Source organism: Sander vitreus, chromosome 5, assembly GCF_031162955.1.
Source record: "Sander vitreus isolate 19-12246 chromosome 5, sanVit1, whole genome shotgun sequence".
NCBI lineage: Eukaryota > Metazoa > Chordata > Actinopteri > Perciformes > Percidae > Sander > Sander vitreus.
The window spans coordinates 15,763,828-15,786,119 of NC_135859.1; the positions used below are offsets into that span (position 1 = coordinate 15,763,828).

Genomic DNA, 22,292 nt, shown 5'->3' on the forward strand with positions numbered 1-22,292 from the left:
GAGCATACGCAAGGTAAAATGCATCCTCTCGCTCTTTCACACACACACACACACACACACACACACACACACACACACACACACACACACACACAAATCATGTTGAGCAGTGATTGCAGTTAGAGAGAGTGTTTTCCTGGTTATCTGTCCAGTTCTCTGGACGTGCCAAATGTGGCTCTTAATCCTTTTCACTATCTGTGGGGAGAGATAAGCCAGAGCTTTTCCAGGAGTCCAGGCCAGGCTGTGTGTTGTTGTTGTGTGCGTGCGTACGTGTATGTGTAGTAGTGGCTGTATGCGAAAACCTGACGCTAGACACACACTTATCTTGTCTTGACAGCCCCTCTGCTTGGTGGTCCCCCTGGCTGTGTGTGTGTGTGTATGTGTGTGTGTGTGTGTGTGTGTGTGTGTGTGTGTGTGTTTGTTGCTGCTTGGTGGTCTCCCAGCAGTGTTAGTCAAGTGCATTCACAAGGAAATTAATACTGCCACAGTTGCCACGCCAAGTGTGTGTGCAAGCTATATGTGCACATGCGTGTGTGTGAAATGGTTAGCGTTTTGATGGGAGCTTTTTCATCCCTGGCTGAGATGGCGGTTGGTGACCTGAGGGACTTGATGAGCTCATAAAATAGGAGTGAGTGTGTGTATGTCAGCTTGTGTGCATGTGTGTGTTGAAGCGTTGTACTTACCCACAGGGAGCAACCACCTTGACTGATTTATGAAAGTGTATGAACATGAAATAATCACCTCTAATATGGCCTGACCAAACTGTCATATTGGATTTTTTTTCTGTGTCTGTCATTGAGGTGAAAATGACCAGGCTTTTATTTGTTGTGTGTGTGTGTGTGTGTGTGTGTGTGTGTGTGTGCGTGTGTGCGTCCTCAGTGTGCAGTCTTTGAGAGTAAGAGCTGGGAATGCTTTAAGGGGCGTTTCCCTGTGGTCAATGGGGGATGGGACATGTGTATGCGTGTGTGTGTGCGCTTATATGCTGGGGAGGGGTGAGTGATTTAGCACCACTGAAAACACCAGCTGTCCATCTGTGTCTGACCCCCATACATACTCTGTACACACTTGAAACACACACCGACACCCACACACACACACACACACACACACACACACACACACACACACAGACACACACACTCTCCTCGCATCTAACCTCTGATCTGCCTTTGAGTATCTCTTAAACCTGAAGAAAGTCCAGACAAAACACAATCTGTTCTACTGTCCTTCCTCCCACCAAATCCGCGCACACACACACACGCGTGCACGCGAGCACACACACACACACACACACACACACACACACACACACACACACACACAAACACAAATATACACACACTCCACATTACACTAAGCAAGATTGCTCCCTAATCAGCTCTGCAGTAGTGTTGGTGCTGCAGTGTATCCACAATGAATGACTCTGCAAGGTCACTCCTAGTGAGCACACGTACATGCACACACCCAGACACACACAAAAAAACACTGGAGGCTGGCAGAAGAAGAGATGAACTTTGACCCTGCTGGACATTCAAAAGTCGAGGTGATAGCTGGAATCCACAGTTGTGTAAGCCTCCGTTTTTGTGTGTCTCTGTGTGTGTGTGTGTGTGTGTGTGTGTGTGTGTGTGTGTGTGTGTGTGTGTGTGTGTGTGTGTTGTATTGTTTGTTTGTGTGAGTGGGTCAGGGTTGAGACAACTGGAGTCTGGCCTTTGCTTCCTTACCCTCAGGGCTGGATTTGGTGTCTATGTGTGTGTTGGTGCTGACCATTTGGTTGGAACTGTAGCTAATTTCTCAATCAGACACACACATACCATCTTCTCAATCTGTCCCAAAGGTCAAGCCCTATTCATTCACTATTGTGCCCAGTCCCAGTGGGTTGCTATTCCTCTTCAGGCAGATGCCTGAATCTTGTTTTGTTTTCCTGAATCTTGTTTTGTTTTGTTTTGTTTGTTTGTCTCTATTATCTATACCCTGTAAAAAAGTGCTCTATAAATTCAATTTATTATTAGATGCAGGCAGACTATAATAGCCAGTCTAGCTCAAGTTACATTTTACATTTTACATTTTTAGGAATCACAATAAGATTTTAAGGATGCTTTACAGCTGATAGTCTTTTTTTCACACCAATAAGTAGTCATTCCTAAAATTATACAAAACTGACTTTGTGTAGTAAAAGAACACCACCCCCCTTCAGACATAAAGATAACAACAATAAGGAAAAGCCTAAATCCAAGTAGTCATGAGTTTGACATGGCAACATCAATGTAAGTGTAGACTATGAAAAAAAGGCCTGAATTTGGGTTTGGACAGCGGTTGACTATGACTCACATAACTGTGGGATTATCTGGAGGGCGGCCATGTTTGATGTCCTCTGCGGTCTCTTATGATGTTGAGTCACAGCATCATGTGTTCCTGGTGGCTGCTTTGTTAGTGTGGCTCCATCATGCCTCTGCCTCTGTGGTTAGTCAGTGTGTACGTGTGTGGAGGAGTGTATTCTGTGGTTTTGAGAGGGGGTCCAGCAGGGATAGAGGGTGATGTTCGGTGCAGGGAGGGGAGAAAAGGGGATGATTGGAGTCAAAGGAAAGGAGAAGCAGGCACAGAGTATTGACTTTCACTGTGTCTCACTTGAAGCGTAAGTGTGTTTGTCAGTGAAATCTGATGGCCCCATCAGCTGCCTGGGACGCGCCTGTCAGAAGGGGTGTGTGTGTCTGAAAGCAAAAGAGATGACCGTGGAGAGGTGGTGTCCAACACTCCTCTTACAAAAATCTTTTTTCAGGCTTACACTCGCTGTTCACCGGCTTTATTGGCATGACACTATTTTATTTTAGTTTATAATTTTTGGTCAGTTGGTTAAAAATCATACTTTATTCAGACACAATCACCACTTTGTGGTATAAAACATTTTCACATTAACAAATTAAATCATACAAATAATTAAAAAGCCTCTAAGCCAGGGCTTTTTGGGCATTGTGTGTTTGTGTCATTCTGCCCAGTTCTCTGCTCCTTTTCATGTCTTTGTACCAGGCTTTGTAAAACAATCTGTTTGTAGTTCTGCTGTTTATTTATGCTCGTTGTCTCTTAAGTATGGATGCAGACATGAATAAATGATATAAATGTGTCTGTCTGTCCTTCTGTCTGTGTCTGTCCCTTGGGGCGGCTCAGACTAAACAAACAGCTGTGTTTATGAAGCAGGGAAGAGCCACAAGGGTCTTCTGTTTAGTGGTCCATTTCAACACTCAGACACACACACACACACACACACACACACACACACATACACACTCCCGAATGCCCTGCGCTCCTCATCTTTTACCTGCCCTGCTCTGTTGCGTTTTTGCCCCCTTGTGCTTTCTGCCCTGCTTGCGCGCTCTCTCTCTCTCTCTCTCTCTCTCTCTCTCTCTCTCTCTCTCTGCTCAGCGTAATGCACGCTCGCTCTCAGACCGAGAGGAATGCCACTCCGTGTGACCTTTCACCTACAACAAGGAGGGGTGCCGGTTTAGACAAGGGAGCAAGGGTGCAACTGCAGTCATGTGCCCAGGCCTGGAAGGAAACACACAGACACACATAGCCAGGTTGTTAGCTAAGATACACACTCTAATTCTGGCATAGGTTTGTTTGCACTGATGCAGTTTTAGATGTGGTGTACTGCTTCTCCCACCTCTCTTTGTGCCTGTCTGAGAAAGTGTAGGATGCTATGCTTGGTTTCTGTGTGCATGTGAACGTGCGAGTGGAGTGCAGCCTCATACAAAGGCGTTATTGTTGGTGCGAAGGGGACTGAGGGGAGGCGGGCAGTCTGATTGGTTAAGACTATTGTGTCTCACTTTGCCCATTCTCACTGTCACTGAGGATGTCATAAAGTGGCTCTCTAAGTCTCTCTCTTGCAAGCTGGGGATCATCTGAGGACTTGGGATATTCACAGAAATATGTAGACAAAGCAATGAAAGTGTTACTTTACAGGCTTTAAACTTGAAGTGAAGACTCAGGAGTCATTCTTCAAGACAAAGTACATGTCTGTTTGTAAGAATGTTTTTTTTTTTTTTTTTTAAGATTTGTTTGTGGCATTTTTAGGCCTTTATTAGATAGGAAAGCTTTAGATATGAAAGTGGAGAGAGATGGGGGATGACACGCAGCAAAGAGCAGCAGGCCGGACTCGAACCCGCGCAGCTGCAGGACTCAGCCAACATGGGGCGAACGCTCTTACTGAACCCAACTATAAAATACAAAAACAAAAGTTAATTCAACTTTGTGTTCTGATGATTGATTAATCGATTAGTTTCAGCAGCACAATCAAGTGTAACTATGTGTTTCCTTTGCTTTGCTTTATCAAATAGGAATGGCATATGGTAATGGTGACACCATTACTTTAGTTTTTATCTCCCAAATATGCACAGGAACACACAGGTGATGTGGTAATTTCTTGTCACGTATTGCCTCAGTAACTAGACAATGATGCATTAGAGTGAATTATTTTTGAATAACTAATCAGTGAGTGAGGCTTCGCTGTTACAGACCACTGTTTGCCAGAGAGGAAGTGTTTAATCTCAGCACAGCTTCTGTCTTGAATTACCCATCATTCCACACAGGAAGCCATCCCTTAGGATTTAGAGCAGCTCATTGGCTGTTAATTGTTTCCTGTTGTACAGAAGTGGTACGATTGTGTCATATGGTGCACAGAGCGCTGTGAACAACACGTTCCTTTGGTTTTGTACTGTTTGTTGTGCACGTGTATGTAGGTGTGTGTAATTTACTTCCCCAATAGATGCATTGATTAAACAGCATTCTGTCTATTCGAAGCACTCCAACCTGTGTGTCTGTGTGTGTGTGTGTGTGTGTGTGTGTGTGTGTGTGTGTGCATGCGTGCGTGCGTGCGTGCGTGCGTGCTTGCGTGCATGTTGTGTGTTTGTGTGTGGACAGTCTTTTTGCTTGTATATATTTTCTTTGTGCTGAGCATTAACTCTGTCTGAAATGCATAATGCTGTCAATGGAGGTACGGCCACATCCATGAAAGGGCCAATTGGTGCATAATCGCTGTAATAATCACTATGAAAAAACTCTTCTAATGTGGCTCTTAGTACCATTCACAAGCAGGATACACATATGCCTGCACACACACACACACACACACACACACACACACACACACACACACACACACACACACACACACCATTAATGCTAATAGCGGGGATTAGATGTATACTTTGTGTAGCATGTAAATGTGTCTGTCATTACTGTGACTGTGAGGTGAAAACCTCCAATTGCACCGTAATAACATACTTCAGTTCGGCCAATCACAGGCTTTTGTTCAGATTGAGTCATCTACGTCGGAGCGTGTCTGAAGAGAGTGTTACAAGGAGACTCTTGGGTGTTTCGCTGCTATCTTTAGGAGCACTCCAATCTGAAGGATTACTGCTGTGGACGTAGGAGGGAACATTTTGCTTGGGACCTACTGCTGTGCAATAAATCTGGCTTCTGCCTTGCAGTTAGCTAAAGGACAAATGTACCGTAGATCGAATGCTTGATCATGCCCAGCTAGGAGGGTACAACATGCTGCAGAAAAAAAGTGAGTTTTTAGCTTAAATAAACAAGAAAACTGTAGCTGTGGGCTAAACACATAGTTGTGGAATTGCAGCATTAGTCCAAGAGTGGAAGTTGTGAATGGAGCCCAATTTCCAAACTTTCCCACCCAACTTTCCCAGAAGATGCTTTGGCTGGCAAGGATGCCACCAGATCTGAGATAGTGAAGCATTGGCTGAGGCAGCACATGCTGAGTGAAAATAGACAAGCAGTGGGCTTGATCCCAGTGATCCACAAACTGTCCCACCTTGACACCCCCTTATTTTTCCTCCCCCTTCACCTCCCTCTTTTCTCTCCCCTGCTGTGGCACTCCTCAGGCGCATGAATGGAAGTCTTTATTCCCGAGAGAACTGGTGGGAAGAACGAGAGAACGAGAAACAGGGATGGGGGGGGGGAGGGAGGGGGGAGGTCTGTGAGAGTGGCCACAAGATCAACACAGTGCCTCTTTTCTCCTCCATCGCTTTTCCCTCCTTTTCTCTGCATCCTCCCCTCCACCCTCCCTCCCTCTCCTTCTACCCCATTTTAAGTGCCGTGGACACAAAGCTGTGTTAGTATTCATGGTGTTTGTTTGCAGAGGAGCTGTGTGTGGTGTGGTGTGTGTCTCTGTGTGTGTCTGTGTGTGTGTGTGTGTGTGTGTGTGTGTGTGTGTGTGTGCGTGCGTGCGTGCATGTGTGCGTGCGTAGCTGTCAGAAACACAGATCACAGCGAAGCAGCGCTCTGAATGGAGCTGGAGAGAAAAGGGGGGGGTAGTTCCCACAGGGGGGAATGGTCAGCTCCAGAAAAGAGAAAAGAAGAAGAAAAGGAGGGATGTGATAAGGAGGGGGGGTGCAGTGCACAAGGCCACAGGGGCAGAGGGAGACGGCATGGTGTCAAAGCCAAGGAGAGTGTGTGTGACAAGGAGAGAGAGGGAAAAAGAGTGGATCATATCAATCATAAGGTTTCGGAGGGAAGTAGTTGTTAACGGGTCTAGGCACCTCTCGTCTTGTTTTTCTGCTGGTCCTCTTCTTCCCTCCCTCTCTGCCGCTCTCATTCTTTCAGTAACCCCCTCCCTCCCCATTTCTCCCTCTCTCCCTCTCTTTCTCTCTCTCTCTCTCTCTCTCTCTCTCTCTCTCTCTCTCTCTCTTTCTCTCTCTCTCTGTCTTTCTGTGCCTCTTTCTCTCTTTCTCTTTGTGTGTCTGTCTGGACAGCTGCCCAGTTCCATACACAGGGAAAAATGAAACACTCTAACCACCGGGCGTGCAGCCAAATAAAAGGCTGCGAAAAACTATTTGAAGGGCAGCGTGTTTGTGTGTGTGTGTGTCTGTGTGTCTGTGTGTGTGTGTGTGTGTGTGTGTGTGTGTGTGTGTGTGTGTGTGTGTGTGTGCGTGTGGTGTGTGTGTGTGTGTGCGCACATGGAGTTTGTGTATACGTTTGCTGGTGTATACGTGTATTATATGTGTGCTGAGTTGTGAGATTTGGGTGTGCCTGTTTAGGGTGTTCTTTCCCAGTATAATGGTGCAGCCAGGGTGCTGTGTGTGTGTGTGTGTGTGTGTGTGTGTGTGTGTGTGTGTGTGTGTGTGTGTGTGTGTGTGTGTGTGTGTGTGTGTGTGTGTGTGTGTGTGTGTGTGTGTGTGAGGGAGAAGTTCCACTCTGGGTTTCAGTTTATTCAACAGTGGAAAATCGAGAGGCTGCAGGAGAGGAAAGGACAGGAGGGGCCGTCACATACCTCCCCTCACGTCAAACTGGAGGAGAGAGGGGTTCAGCTTTTTACATCCAGATCTCCATTTACAACAGCCTGCTGAGTGTGAACATTACATTCAGACACACATACACACACACACACACACACACACACACACACACACACACACACACACACACACACACACAAATTTGTCAGTAAATATGTGCGGACTCATTTGCAAAGTGCCTTTCAGTTGGGTGATTGCAGCACTTAGTCACATATTATCCATGAGCTCCTCTGCTGCGTTCTGACCTTATCTGATGGTTACATCACCAGTGGAAAGGAATGTGCAGCTCCATATCTGCCTGCATTCGGGTGTTGGAGAGCCTTTGTGTGACTGGCTGAGACCAGCTCATGTTGTTACAGTGCTGACCCAGAGGAAGACATCCTAGAAATGGTTGTTGACCTAGCTGTGGAGTATGACCTTTAACCCCTAAACATAGCCCTGAGAGCCTTGAGGGAGGGAGAGTGCATCAAATGGGTTCAGGACTAAACATGCCTTGGGTCTGGTTTGTGCTGGTCTTTCTCCTTATTTAAATTTGATCAGAGGGGACTTGAAAGAAGGACAGTGTGGAAAAGGTTGAAGCCTCATAGCACTTGTGCTTGTGGGCCGCTCCAGGGTCAGAGTCCATGCTAGAGCTGATTTTCCTGACCGCTGCCCCCTGCTGCAGCTCAGCAGTAGCACAGTTCAGATTCAGACAGCACATGACAAGAGCAGGACAGTGTATGTACAACATAGAATTATCAGCCCTGGCCGATTATCAGGCAATTTTTTGGCAGTTTTTCTGTATCAGCGTTTTATTTTCCTGATAACCAATAAAGTTAATTAATTAAAAAGTACGCTACTTTGGCTCCGCTAACAGCTCTGTGTCTGTCCCTCTGCTTCGGTTTCACTCACCACTGAGTCTGACTTAATGTCCCGCCCACAACACTATCTAACTATCTTTTACTGTGTATTATGTTGAATTAAGTTTCTAATTTATTAAATAATTGCTTAAAACATTTTCATTATTCACTGTAAATGCATATTGGTTTCAAATATCGGTTATTGGTTTCATTAACTACTAATAATCGGTATCTTGCTTGAAAAAACAGTATTGGTCGATCCCTACCAAATACAGCAATGTTTTTCTGTGATATCGGTGCAGCATACAGTACATGATAAGGACAAGACTTGCAATACAGTGATAAAAAAAGTGCAAAACACGCAATAGAGAGAAGCTCCCTATGTCTTGCACTGGTAAGAAAGGTGTCCATGCCTCCTCTCTTTATTATCTCTCTGTGGTGGCTTTGTGGTTAGTTTTATGTGTGTGTGTGTGTGTGTGTGTGTGAGTGTGTCTCACTCTAACCACCTCCATCTCCATGTCTGTCTCTTTTCTGTGCCCTCCTTTAACCTGAAACAGCAGGTATTCTAGGACAGGTTAAATGAGAAAGCATGTGTGTATCAGGTGTCTGTCATCTTATCCCTCTGTGGACTCACAGCGTCTCCTCTCTAGTGTCACCTTGCACACACACACATTCGCACGTATACACACACACACACACACACACACACACACACACACACACACACACACACACACACACACACACATACATCTCACAACTGAAAGGACACCATAGCAGTGTGTTCAGGGGATAAATGAAAGTGTGCATATAAGCATGTGCATTTTCTGTTATTGTTAATCATTTACGCTGCTCAGTGTTTGCTAGTGTGTGTGCAGTGTGTTTTTTCATCAGCGTTCATGTGTGTTTTTTGCACCATGAGTATATGCAGCTTGCATCTAGCTGATAAACAGCTTCTGCAGCCAATGTGGAAGTTCAAAATGAGTGTAAACTGCCTGACTGCTGATGGGACAGCAGAAAGAGGAAGATAAAGGTTGGATAGTGATAGATAAAGGATAGAGGAGATTTAAAGTGGCTGAGGAAATGAAGGCAGAACAGGACATTATTTGCCAGGTAAAAGATAGAAGAGATGAAGTGCTTGTTCTATTTGCAAATGAACTATGAACATTATATGTTTCATTACTGTGTGTGTATCTGCAAAGAGTAAGAGCTAATCATCTGGCAAGGTGCCTATCCATCTAGGCTAAAATTGGTTGGCTGACTGTGTTAATACATTAGCATTTTGTGCTACTACGTTTGAAGCCAGGAGTTTGTAACTGTGTACATCTACTGTATGCATGTGTGAGTGTGTGTGTGTGTGTGTGCGCGCTTGCATGCTATATGCTGAGAGGCAGGCCTGTGGTTAGGTTACATCTCCCTGCAGCGCCACAGAACTGTCTTGTTGCGTCATACTGAGTCTGTTAATAACAGGCTAAACCACAAAGGCCATCCGCTTCTCTATTTCTCATCTTCCAGAAGTACGCTGATTATTCAGCAGTGATACATTAAGTAGGGTTATGTTGTCTAATACAGTATATCAAGCTTTTACATTTTCAGTTAGACAAAATCATACATGGACAAATGTAAACTGGGTACTGAGTGAAGGGTCACTTCAGAATTGTTTCCCTTCACTGGATAAATGTAGATCAACTGTGCCATAGTTTCAGGACATATATTGCATAAACAGTTCAGGGGTTGGTCAGTATGACCGTGTAAGTTACAGTTGTAAACAGTACAGGAGAGTTGTCAACAAAATGAAGATAATATATAGTAAATGATTCTGTGTCTAGGGCAGTCAGGAGCTAGACTACTGTGTTTTATACTGTGTGCAGACAGACACCCCCAACTCCATCCCCCCTCCCCTCTCACAGCATGCAACATCCTTGCCACAGGAATTGAATTGCTCTGTAAACAAGCCTTTTGTTTTGTTGCACACTGTTTGCTCATGCACACAAGATGTTTTAAAAACTTCCGTCCTGTCGTGAAAAGACAAAAGTGTCATATCAGAGCACAACAAATCACTGATTTGATATGTTCTGACAAAAACAAACTGAATGCAGAAGTGGATGCTGTGTATTATCTCTCTAACAGGCTGATGTTATGAAGACAGGAAATAGAGTAGTCGTAGTTTTATGATCACATTATCATTATTGTATCATTTGTATATCCCAGCAGCTATATAAAGCTGTCTTGTGATTGCAGTTTGTATGTAGTAACCAATCTTTGTTTCTCTTTTCTGTTGTCCCCAGACATACGAGCGCCAGTTCAGAATGCCTGAGCAGAGAGAGGGAGGCCTGCTGCAACTACTGGGAGATCACACTCTGCCCAAACACCAGCTTCGCAGCTCCCTCCCTCCTGCACACACACTCTCACACACACAGCAAACACAGCACACCCTCATGCAACAATTCCAGCACCCTCATGCACATCAGCACCAAATCAATCCGGACTGGATCACGCCTGCAGCACCTTCTACATCCCCGGCCAATCGTGCAGATTCTGAGCCAGCCAGAGAACTGGCAGGAGCCAGTAGGAGCTCTTTGCTTGATCCAGCCCAACCTTTCTCACGAACAGCGACACAAAGCCCCTCACCTCAGAGATCCCTGACTCCAGACCTGCAGTTGCCAGTGGTTACAGATGCCAGTATTCTCAACCTAACCTCTCTGAGCAGGTATGGTTCATTTATTTTCTTGTGTGGTGGATGTTATCATGAGCCAAACATGATCATTAGAACAAAAATACTCTACCCAATGCACTGCGGATTGTGATATTTTGTTTAGCAATATTATATATTTTTTTGGACAGTGATTCATTATTTGAATTTGACAGTCTCATTTGCAACATTAATAAATATTTAAAGCTTTAGTGCGTAACTTTTTGATATTAATGAACGTCTGTTACATTCAAGCCATTGCCAAATGAGTTGATACAAAGCTATTTAAGACTATCAGCTCCACACAATTCTCTCTATTTCTCAGTATGGCTGTGTTCAGAAGATTGTGTCGTTCGGTGACTTTCCCGCACAAAAACTTGAGTGAAGATAATTACCTTTATTATTAAGAGTCCATCATGTTTTTTTAATCCTCCTTGTCCTCCTTGTCTACTAGCAACTGCAAGGGGGGGTGCCATGCACAGTTATGGAAGGCAGTTTTGTTATCATTACTTTGAATTCTTCATGGGTGCGACAGAAACTACGCACTATAGCTTTAAAGTAAGATGAATTGAAAACGTAATCTCATTTAATTTAAACAGACACAATTATGATTGGAATTAGATAACACATAGCAATACATTGCAGGATATCTTAACACAATTAGACAATAAATTAATCAGAGCTTGATTATGTGTGTGGTCACAAGCAAAAATAGTAAATATTCTGGTCAATACTGGTAAATACTGGTACAGTACTGGCTGTATAGTGTTGGTGAAATACAAAACGTTTTTTCTCTCCATTCCACAATTTTGTCTCTGTACACATCTCTCCAGGGGGAGGGGTTTGCAAGAGGTCAGTGAACAGCTCTTTGGGAACATCAAGAGGAAGTACGGCAGGAAGGACTCTCAGAGGATGCTCTGTAATCCCCACAGTGCTGATACACCGTGGGGAAGACAGCCAGAGAAAGGATCGGAAAGCCCAACTAATTCAGAGGAGAGGCAGAAGTACAGGCAAGAGGAGACAGCTCAGCGGTTTCATGAAGAAAGAGAGGAAAGGAGAAAAGAGGAAAGAGAGCGAGCAATTGCTGGGAGGAGAAGTGATGAAGAAGACAGAGGGATGCCCATGCTGACAGAGGAAGGGAAAGGAAGAAAGAGGCGGAGGAGGCCTTCTTTTGACGAGTCATTTTGTGTAGCTGAGGAATTACAACAACGGCAGGACTCTGACACTACAGAGAAGCACCAGCCTGGGCCCCCAGAACCCAAAGTAGCACATAAGATGGAGACTCACAAAAATGAATCTCGACTCACAAGTCACGCTGATGTCAGTAGAGAGAGGACAGAAAAAGCAGAGAGAGCAGATAAAGGCGATAAAAGAGAAAAAGGAGACCGGGCAGAAAGAGGAGAGATAGTTATAAGCGGGTCTGACTTAATGTCAGTTTTGAGTGCAAATAGAATGAAAAAGAACCCAGTGGGTCGTCCTAAGATCAGCACAGACGCCCTTAAACACAGAGAGCCTACTCACAATCACATCAACAAAGCCAATCTTAACACAAACCCCAAACTCCCTAGCCCAAACCCCAGCCCCAGGGGCAGCATCAGTCCTAGCCCGAGCCCTAAACCCAGGGCTAACATTAGCCCCAGTCTCAGCCCCAGACCCAGGGTAGCCCTGAGTCCCAGCCCCAGCCACAGCACCAGCTCCACAGCCAGTTCCAGACCAACCAAGGCCAAGGACAGATGGTCCTACCTGAAAGCTAAAAGCCATGCCAGCCTCACGTCACCCCAGAGAGACAACCGGGGTAGCCTCTCGACCTTAGCTGACCCACCCTCTGCCTTCCCCATCACCCCCTCTAGCCCCCTCTACACCAACACTGACAGCCTGACCGTTCACACACCCATTAAGAGGAAACGAGGACGCCCCAAAAAACAGCCACTCCTTACAGTGGAGACCATCCACGAGGGTACCTCCACCTCACCTCCAAGCCCACTGGCACAGGATACCGCTGCAGGGCTAAACCGTAGGAGGAAGACACACACACTAAACACATTAGTGCAAATGGCCTCCACGACCACCAGCGCCATTTCTAATAATCTGAAACTAAAGCGTGGCAGGGGCCCTTCCAGGCCAGTGAATAAGATGAAGCTTGGGAAAATGCAGAGCATCCTGAATGAGATCCTTTCAGGTTCCAGTCAGAACGGCGCTCTGGCTCTGAAGTCATCTTCAGCCCCTGTTTCCTCAGCTATGAGTGCCATGGCGTCCACCATTGAGGCTCGGCTGGGAAAACAGATAAATGTCAGCAAAAGAGGAACCATCTACATTGGTAAGAAGAGAGGGCGGAAACCCAGAGCAGAAACCCAAGGCTTAAACCCTCCCAAAACCACTAGGGACAAGCCCCTCATGTCTGTCTCCACATCCAGTCTCTATGAGAGCCCTGTAGTGCCTTCTGCCACCTTGTCTCCCAGCTCCAGCGCTCCATCCATAAGAAACAGCCACTCTGATGCCACTATGCCCAGTTTGCAGCCCATCTCAGCCCTGCCCTCCAAGCCCGCAGGCAGGAGCTTCCTCTCTGGGGGATGGAAACTGTCTCCTCCACGCCTTCTGGCTAATTCCCCTTCCCACCTGTCAGAGGGGGCATCAGTGAAGGAAGTGACCCTGTCCCCCATCAGCGAGTCCCACAGTGAGGAGACTATTCCAAGTGACAGTGGGATTGGGACAGACAACAACAGCACCTCAGATCAAACTGAGAAGGGCCCCGCCTCTCGACGCAGGTACAGTACACCGTTTCACTTATTTACATTTCTTGAACCTTAAAGGCTTTTGTTGCTTTATATTTTAGACTGATATAAATGTGGTGGTTTTAATGTGATTTTATGTTGCATGTTGTGTTCATACAGGTATTCATTTGATCTGTGTGGGTTTGAGGCTGCGGAGGCAGCAGCCCTGGAAGCATCCAACAGGGGCAGCAGAGCACGCTGTGAACGGCAAGTAACTGCTGTTGACAACTTCCTGTCACAGCAGGAAAAGAAGCAAAAACATCATCGACGGAAGAGGAAGTGCCTACAGAGCCGGGATCATCTTCACTTTCTTTCTGAACTGGAGGAGGTTAGAAACATTATAATACTGTAAATTATGTGTGTAATCTTTGACCAAGCACTGTAATGCGCAAGTGCATTGTATATGGTGTATTTTTCTAAATGTTTCCTCTTTTAAACCTCCCACTAGGTTGTGTTAAAGCTCCAGCAGCTACGAGTGTCTCACAGACGATATACCTGCTACCCCCAGCAACCATATCCCTCCATTTTCCGCCTCAACTTCCATCATTACTATCCTGTTACCTACGACTCCTACCCATGTGACTCCAGCTCGTACCTCCGCAGGAGCGCCGATCTGAAGGCTAAGAGGAGACGCGGCCGTCCAGCCAAACCCAGCGAGCCAATCACATCGAAGCTGCCTTTTGTTCAAGGATATGGTTATCCACTGGCAGGGGGAAATTACTATGCAGCACCGTATGCGATGCCTTACGCACCTCCTCTGAGTTTGGGCTACTTTCCCCATGCTCCCCCATTTTATCTGCCCCACCACTCGCTAGGACCTGCACCTCCATCTCCCTTCATGAGGCCTGCTGTACCCCCTCCCAAGGCTTTCCATTCCAGTGGACACTCAAAGCTCCAGCCAGGGGCCAAGCTTCGCGGCGGCAGTGGCCCACTTCAGGGGCCCTCTGTAAGAGGAGAGGGCCTGGGATCCCTGGGCAGTGGCAGTGCAGGTGGTCTTGCAGGGGTTCGTCTCCATAAGAGGAAGCACAAGCACAAACATAAGCACAAGGATGAACCCCTCCTTTCACTGCGAGACCGGCAGGAATTGGGTGGGCTCTTCAGCGGCGCAAAGACCAATGCACGTCTCAGCATGCTGAGTGACAGGAGGGACATGGCCAGTCAGGGCTCTTCAAAGCATCTGGAGAAGCAGAGGGGCAGTGGGAGAGGCTCAAGCCTGGGATCCAGCTTAGGGATGTTTGAGTCGGACCAGCTGTCCACACACTCTCTTGCTGACGGCCAGTTCCACTCCCGTCAGACTCGACAGCCAATAAACAGCTTCATGAGTAGCTACAGTAGCCAATCGCAGCGGTCGGAGTCAGCTTCTGACCTGTTTTTGGGGTCACGGGAGGACGACTGTGGAGGGAGGAGCAGGAAGACGAGGCTCACTGTGTTTGGAGATCAGGGCTTAATGTCATTCCAAACTGCCAGGCAGGAGCCAGGACAGATGGACAACTGCTCCAGTTCCTCCCTCACTGGTAAGAACCACTTACATTAGGATTACCTGTTCATTTTTAAACCACACTCTGTATTTACAAGGGAGTGCACTGCCCTTTTGCCATGATCAGAAACCATGACAGCAGGGATGCTTTTTCTTTTGACGGAGGCAGCACAGTAAAATGTATTTCTTACTTTGAAGATGTGTTGGAGGTTTGAGGTTTGCCCAAACTGCAACTGCAACCAGTTCACTTGCTAGACTTCCCGTAGCTACCTCACAATAAAAGCCATCCATGGATCACCTGTGGAAAGCTTCTGATATAAAGCCTCAGCAGGGAGTGTTCGGCTGACATTAACAGTAGCTTTACACAGCAATGGACCTCATTACAGTTCCGATTGCGAGGCTAAGGAGGGCAGATCATAAAACAGTGAGAGTCCTATCTGTTAGAGAAAAGTAGGAACAGGAATGAATACAGCTGACAGTGACTTCTCCTGTACGCACATGAGATAAAAAACAATTGAAAGCTGAACCTAGGTAGTGTTAAAAAATGTGGCTTTCATTTTATGATGTTGACATAGCTTGGAGTCAAGGCTTGCTGCAAGGTAAGGCAAGGCAGCTTTATTTGTATAGCATATTTCAGCAACAGGGCAATTCAAAGTGCTTTACATAAAACAAAAGAGTAGGGTTGGGTATCGTTTGGGTTTTTTCCGATACCGGTGCTAAAACGATACTTTTAAAACGGTGCCGGTGCCTGAACCGAAATATATATAATATATTTATAATGTATATTATATAAAATATAAAAGAAGGAGCACAAAACGACAGTTGGCGACATTAAAGAACGGCTTGTTTATTGCTAAGGCCATATGGTCAAAATGAAATGATTGATTAATAATGCAATAACAATGACTTATTTCACCAGTAAATTGCTGGTAAACGACAAAAACAAGCACCAGATGGTAGGTTAAGATAACTTAAAATGCACCACAAGGCTGGCGAGTTTCAAGTAAACGCACCATCTGTGTTGTTTTCTGACAACGGCAGCTGCAGTCCGACTGTTACTTCCCAGTGTTGGAATCCTCTACAGGGGGACAGCAAGCAGACCTGTCCCAGATGACCTGAGAGGTCTGGGTGGATCATAGTGTAGTAGCAGATCAGAAATGTATTTTGGCCCTAAACCGTTTAGTGATTTATAAACCAGCAAAAGTATTTTGAGATAAATTCTTTGAGGCACAGGAAGCCACTGTAAAGACTTCAGAATGGAGTGATGTGATCCACTTTCTTGGTCTTAGTGAGGACTCAAGCAGCAGCGTTCTGAATCAGCTGCAGCTGTCTGATTGATTTTTTAGGGAGACCTGTAAAGACACCATTACAGTAGTCAAGTCTACTGAAGATAAAAGCATGGACAAGTTTTTCCAAATCCTGCTGAGACATAAGTCCTTTAACCCTTGATATATTCTTAAGGTGATAATAAGCTGACTTGGTAATTGTCTTAATGTGGCTTGAATGAACCTGATTTCAGGTCTGAGTCCATGACTACACCAACATTTCTGGCTGTCTGTTGTTTTTAACATTGTTGTTTGAAGCTGAGCGCTGACTTTTAATCGTTCCTCTTTTGCTCCAAAAACAACCACCTCAGTTTTTTCTTCTTTTAATTTAAGGGCGCTGACACGTCGGACCGTCTGGCGAGGTCGGTGACTCGAGTCTGTTCGGTGTGTTCCGTGCCGTCGTCCGTCCGAGGAGCCGTCGGCCTTCATTTTGGCCGACCCGACATGTTCAGTTGGAGACAGGGCAGTCGGGACTCACCCAGAAATGGCGAGCGGATGAGCCTCTCAAAATCTGACGAAAATCTTTTAAACTAACCTTTGTTGATCTGAAATGATGACAGATTCAGCAACTGCATGGCCTATTTCTCGCTTAAAATGTTTTCAGAAACGGTGAACTATTTTAGTACAATATGAGATCGTATTCTGAACAAGCCGCCATGACAGTCTGGATGTGAATTTCCGGAGAAAAAAGAACCACGTGACGCGTTGGTCCAATCAGCTCCCGGTTTTAATTTTCTGGGAAACAATCAGACTGTTAATGGAAACAATACAGAGCAGCGCCGCCTGCTGCTATGGAGACGTATTACGTTTCGCGCACGCGCAGAGCGTATGCTTAAGTCAGCTTCTCTTCGGTGTGTTCTGAGGCACTTTTTGGACCTCGGGGACCCGACTAATCAGTCCGACTGGCTTTTCTGCCGACGGTCGGCCATCTGGTTGGTGTGTAACTACCTTAAGAAGGTTCTGGCACATCCAGTCATTAATGTGTTCAATGCACTTACTCAGTTTTTGTATTGGTCTATAGTCCCCTGGCGATAAGGTTATGTAAATTTGTGTGTCGTCCGCATAACTATAGTAACTTATTTTGTTGTTTTCCATAATCTGAGCCAGTGGAAGCATGTAGATGTTAAACAGAAGAGGCCCCAGAACGGAGCCTTGGGGAACTCCGTACGTCATATTTGTATGCTCAGATGTATAATTACCTATAGACACAAAGTAGTTCCTATTCTTTAAGTAGGATTCAAACCAGTTTAGTACAAATGCAGCACTGAGATCAAGTAATACTAAGACTGAAGTTTTGCCACTATCTGTGTCTAAGTGGATGTCATTAAAGACTTTAACAAGAGCCGTCTCAGTGATGTGGTGAGGTCAAAAACCCGACTGGAAAGCATTAAAACTGTTGTTTAGTGACAAGAAAAGGTTGAGTTGTTGAAAAACCGCTTTTTCAATGACTTTACTTAAAAATGGAAGTTTTGATATCGGCCTCTAGTTGCTCATTAGTGACGTGTCTAGATTTTTCTTTTTTAAGAGTGGCTTGATGACTGCAGTTTTCAGGGCCTGTGGGAAGATACCTGAAAGAAGAGACGTGTTTAGATACTGTAGAAGATCTAAAGCCAAACAATTTGAAACATTTTTGAAAACGCCCGTTGGTAGAATATGAAGGCAACTGGAGGAGGTTTTCAGATGTTATATAATGTCCTCCAGGTCTTTATGGTTGATCATATGAAATTGCGTCATATTGGAATTTGTTTTGCATGGACACATGTGACAACACATATCCTGTAATTGATATGGAGGCACTGACTGTCTAATTTTCTGAATTTTGTCTCTGAAGAAGATGGCAAATTCATTGCAGGCCTTGGTGGATACAAGTTCAGATGCTACTGGTACTGGAGGGTTTGTTAACCTATCGACAGTAGCAAACAAAGCACGTGAATTATTACTGTTTCTGGCGATAATGTCAGAGAAGAAGGACCGCCTTGCATTCCTCAGTTCCAAATTATAAATGCGAAGTCTCTCTTTATAGGTGTCATAATGGACCTGGAGATTAGTTTTTCACCACCTGCATTCAGCTTTTCAACACTCTCTTTTTCTGTTATTACCAGTGTGGCATTTCTCCATGGAGATCTTTTCTTACCAGATACAGCTTTGACCTTAGTGGGAGCAATAGCATCAATAACATTTGTAATTTTACAATTGAAATTATCTACAAGCTCAGTGACTGAGACCCAAGGGAGGGCGAGTGTGGAGGAGAAAAGCTGAATGAATGTTTCACTGGTGTTTTCAGTGATATACCGTTTTCTGATTACCTTTGTTTGGACACTTTTGTGCACAGAAATAGTGCCATTAAAGAAAACACAGGAATGATCAGAGAGAGCAACATCAGTCACCACAACCTTGGAAATGTTCAGACCCTTGGAGATAATTAAGTCCAGATTGCGTCCCTTGTTGTGTGTGGGCCTGTAGATATTTATAAATATAGCTTCAGGGGAGGACCTCAGCTGAAGAGCCACATATTCAAAAGAAGCTAAATTTCCATAAGAAATTTGCGTACATTGGAATGAGTTATTAAACAAAATGGCGACTCCACCTCCTTTCTTATTCACTCTATTCTCACTCATAAAACTGAAGTTAGGAGGAGCTGACTCGATAAGAACAGCAGCACTGTTATTATGGTCTAACCAGGTTTCAGTTAAAAACATAAAATCAAGATTGTGATTTAATAATAAAATCATTGATTAAAAATGACTTTCCTGCCAAAGACCTGACTTTTAGTAAAGCGTGTTGGTGTGTTAAAAGAATTAGCTGCCTCTTTATTTGGGAAAGGCTGTGGATGACGAGGAATGGATGCTAATTTTGCTAAGTTTGTAGTTAAGTGCTTCTTCTTATTTAGCGTAATCACCATTCTTATCAACAACATAAATTGAGGAAGAATTTAATACACAGGGCCCAGGCTTGTCTTGGAAAGAGTCATGAGTGCCACTAGGCGTGCAGCCTGGACCCGGCACATATCAGTTAAAGCTTGCTGCATTTTGTACACAAGCATCCTTATCAGTCTGGGGAGAAGGTTCCAGCATATACCAGCTGCTTCATCTGGTCAGTGAACTCCAACATTGGGCAAGGGGAAAGAAGGGAAAGGGTGAGTGGAGTGAGCGATAGCATGATCGGGGTATACAGATCCTCAAAGGCATCGGGGTTGGTGAGGGGGTTTGAGAGGTGTTGGACGGGTGAAGAGGGAGGTTGAGATTTCTCGTCTCTGCTCTGTGGTCTCCCATGGTCAAATCTTTGCTCAGGTGGGGGCTGTGGTGGATCACTGCCGCGCTTTGTTATGTCTTCCTCTTGTTTAGATTCATCTTGTCTCGTGTCCTTGGCCGAGGGAGCAGATGTGTGGCACAGAGAGTAAAGTAGGTTAGAGGTGAACAGCTTTACTCCTGGCTTGTTAAGGAAAAGTCCATCTGCTTTAAAAAGATGTCTGCGGTCCCAGAAAAAGTTAAAATCATCAATGAACCGCAGAGAATCGACGGTACATGCAGTTGAAAGCCATGTGTTCAGTGCCAACAGTCTGCTGAATCTCTCAACTCCTCTTCTGACTGGCCGTAGAGGGCCACTGATAAACACCTCCGCGTTTAGGGAGCTGACTGTGTTCAGCAGATCCATAAAGTCCAGTTTCAGCAATTCAGACTGTTGCTTGACAACATCATGTGACCCTATATGCAGTATAATGTTCTTCACAGTTGGGTGTGCTGCCACGATAGCCGGGATTCTTTGGGCCAAGTCAGACACCATGTCTTTGGGAAAACAGAGTATTTTGGTGTTTTTACTGAACATGCTTTTTACATCGCTTACAGCAGAGTCACCCACAATTAGAGTTTGAGCTTTCCCTGTAGCTTTTTACTTTTTGAATTGCTCTCAGTCTTTACCCTGCTGTGTGACATGAGACGCAATCCAGATTATCAGATGGAGGTCCAGGGTCCTGCAGCAGTGGAGCAAATCTGTTATCCAGTTGCACACTGTTGGGGAGGCATTTTGTTGCTAATTCTCCCTTTCACAGCTGTCCGTGGCTGTGTACTACTAAGTACAGGGGTTGAAGAGGTGCTCTGCCTGGATGATAATGCAGGCCAGTCGGTTATATCACAAATCTCAGGGTGCTGTGCCCTGCCCGTTAGTCGTCCTCATATTTCCCAGGAAAATGATTTACTCTTAGGCTTTGCACCAAAAAAAGTTCCAGGGAGGATCACTTGTTGATTTATTACCCATTCCACAGCCCTCCTGTTTCTTTGTAGTCTTGTTGGTGCTAATTAGCCGTGTGTTAGCATGCTTTTGTTCATTGTTTTGGGTCCATGGTAAAGTGGTGTTATTCCCACATCGTCCGTTCACTTCCACGTTTACTTCTAACTGGTGAATTTTGGTTTCCAGAATTGCAATCTTCTGAAAGAGTTTGTAGTAGTCATCCATGGAGAAGGGAGGCATCTTGCTGCTAATTAGCTTTAGCTAAGTACCACGTTTCCAGTCACTGTATGACAGGCTTGTGCTATTGGTAGGCCACGCATACGCAGAACATTTTTGAAATATAGCAATAGCCTACTATGTCTACAAAGAATGTATAGTCCAGTAATTTATAAGTAGCCAGGAGCCGCTGCTCATAGTTTCTCACAGAGGAAAAGCAAGATTATCAGCAGAAATATGCAAGCAGAGGCAGGAGCAAGCAGCAGTCTGCACTGTAAGAAGGTGAAGTAGGCCTGCAGGCATACTGTACAGTGTACAAGTATAGCATATTGGCATTACAAGCCAGTTTTGTATAATGTTAACCGGCCAAGGTTGCAGAACTGTTAACATAGCTAAATCGGGAGCATGTTTGCAAAACAAATTGGTGTCCAATATATTATTCTGCTCCCTAGTGATAAGGGGCTTGCTATTTGCTGGCGTAGATACATACAGTATATTTAGTCAGAGTTAACAGGGTTTTTCCCATTTTAAATGTAAATGGCAGCACACTCGTCAAGGTGATTCCTATTTATAAATATGCTATGTACAGCATTATCAGGACTTAAAGTAGACAAAGAGGCAGGGTAGTCCCAAATTCTCACATTCAAACTAATGTGTATTTTGGTACGTTCTGTATTCTGCTGTCTTTGAGCACATCTGGCTGGGGATAGAGAGAACGTAATGCATGGATGGAGACGACTATAATTCACCAATCTCTCCTTCCTCCCCTCCCTCCCTCCCTTCCTCCTCTCCTGCCAATGCCTTTGCCAGAGATATATTATTCACACAGTGTGATTTATTTTCTACAGACACGCCGTAAAAGGCTCTTGCCTGTGTTAAAAGAGCTGGCTGGCAGCCAGGGGTTTAATGACTGGGGCCTAGTCCAGTGGTGGGGAGGAGAAGCCAGGGGCTCAGTTAAAATACACCCCCCGCCCCAGGGGATCCAGGACAGATGACTCATATACACAGTACCCCCCCCCCCCCTTTTCCACGTTATTCCTCCAGTGTTGTTATGCCTCTTCTACCTTCCATGTCCTTCTCTTTTCCCCTTGTGCTGCTTCTGCAGTTCTTGCCCTTGCTTTCCTCCTTTGCCTCTCTCCCAAAATCCCCACATCTATACACAGACTTCCCCCTTGTTCCTCCGCCTCTTCCTCCCCCTACCCCTTCTATCTCTCTTTCCTTCTTCCAGTTCTCTTTCTGCTTTTTCCCTGGTGTCCCCTCCCCCTCCTTCCCCCATTACCCTCTCTTTTCCCCATTCTCCCTGCCCCTCCTCTAGCATGACTTACTGCCTCACTTCACAGCTTTAGCCCAATTAAAACACAGGCGCGTGTGCATATGCATGTGTGCCACACAACCATACATGTGCGCATAGACCCACTCAGATGCACACGCATATACA

The 22,292-nt window shown here is 45.3% G+C and overlaps 1 protein-coding gene across 2 annotated transcripts in view; it reads left to right on the forward strand.

The window, feature by feature from the left end:
- The window catches only part of setbp1 (SET binding protein 1), a 39,921-nt gene that overhangs the window by 10,848 nt on the left and 6,781 nt on the right, over positions 1-22,292 (forward strand). For both annotated transcript variants that reach the window (XM_078250581.1, XM_078250582.1), the window contains exons 3-6: positions 10,435-10,856; positions 11,672-13,603; positions 13,730-13,937; positions 14,058-15,123. In XM_078250581.1, the coding sequence (XP_078106707.1) occupies positions 10,435-10,856; positions 11,672-13,603; positions 13,730-13,937; positions 14,058-15,123 (3,628 nt within the window). The remainder of the gene's footprint in view (positions 1-10,434; positions 10,857-11,671; positions 13,604-13,729; positions 13,938-14,057; positions 15,124-22,292) is intronic.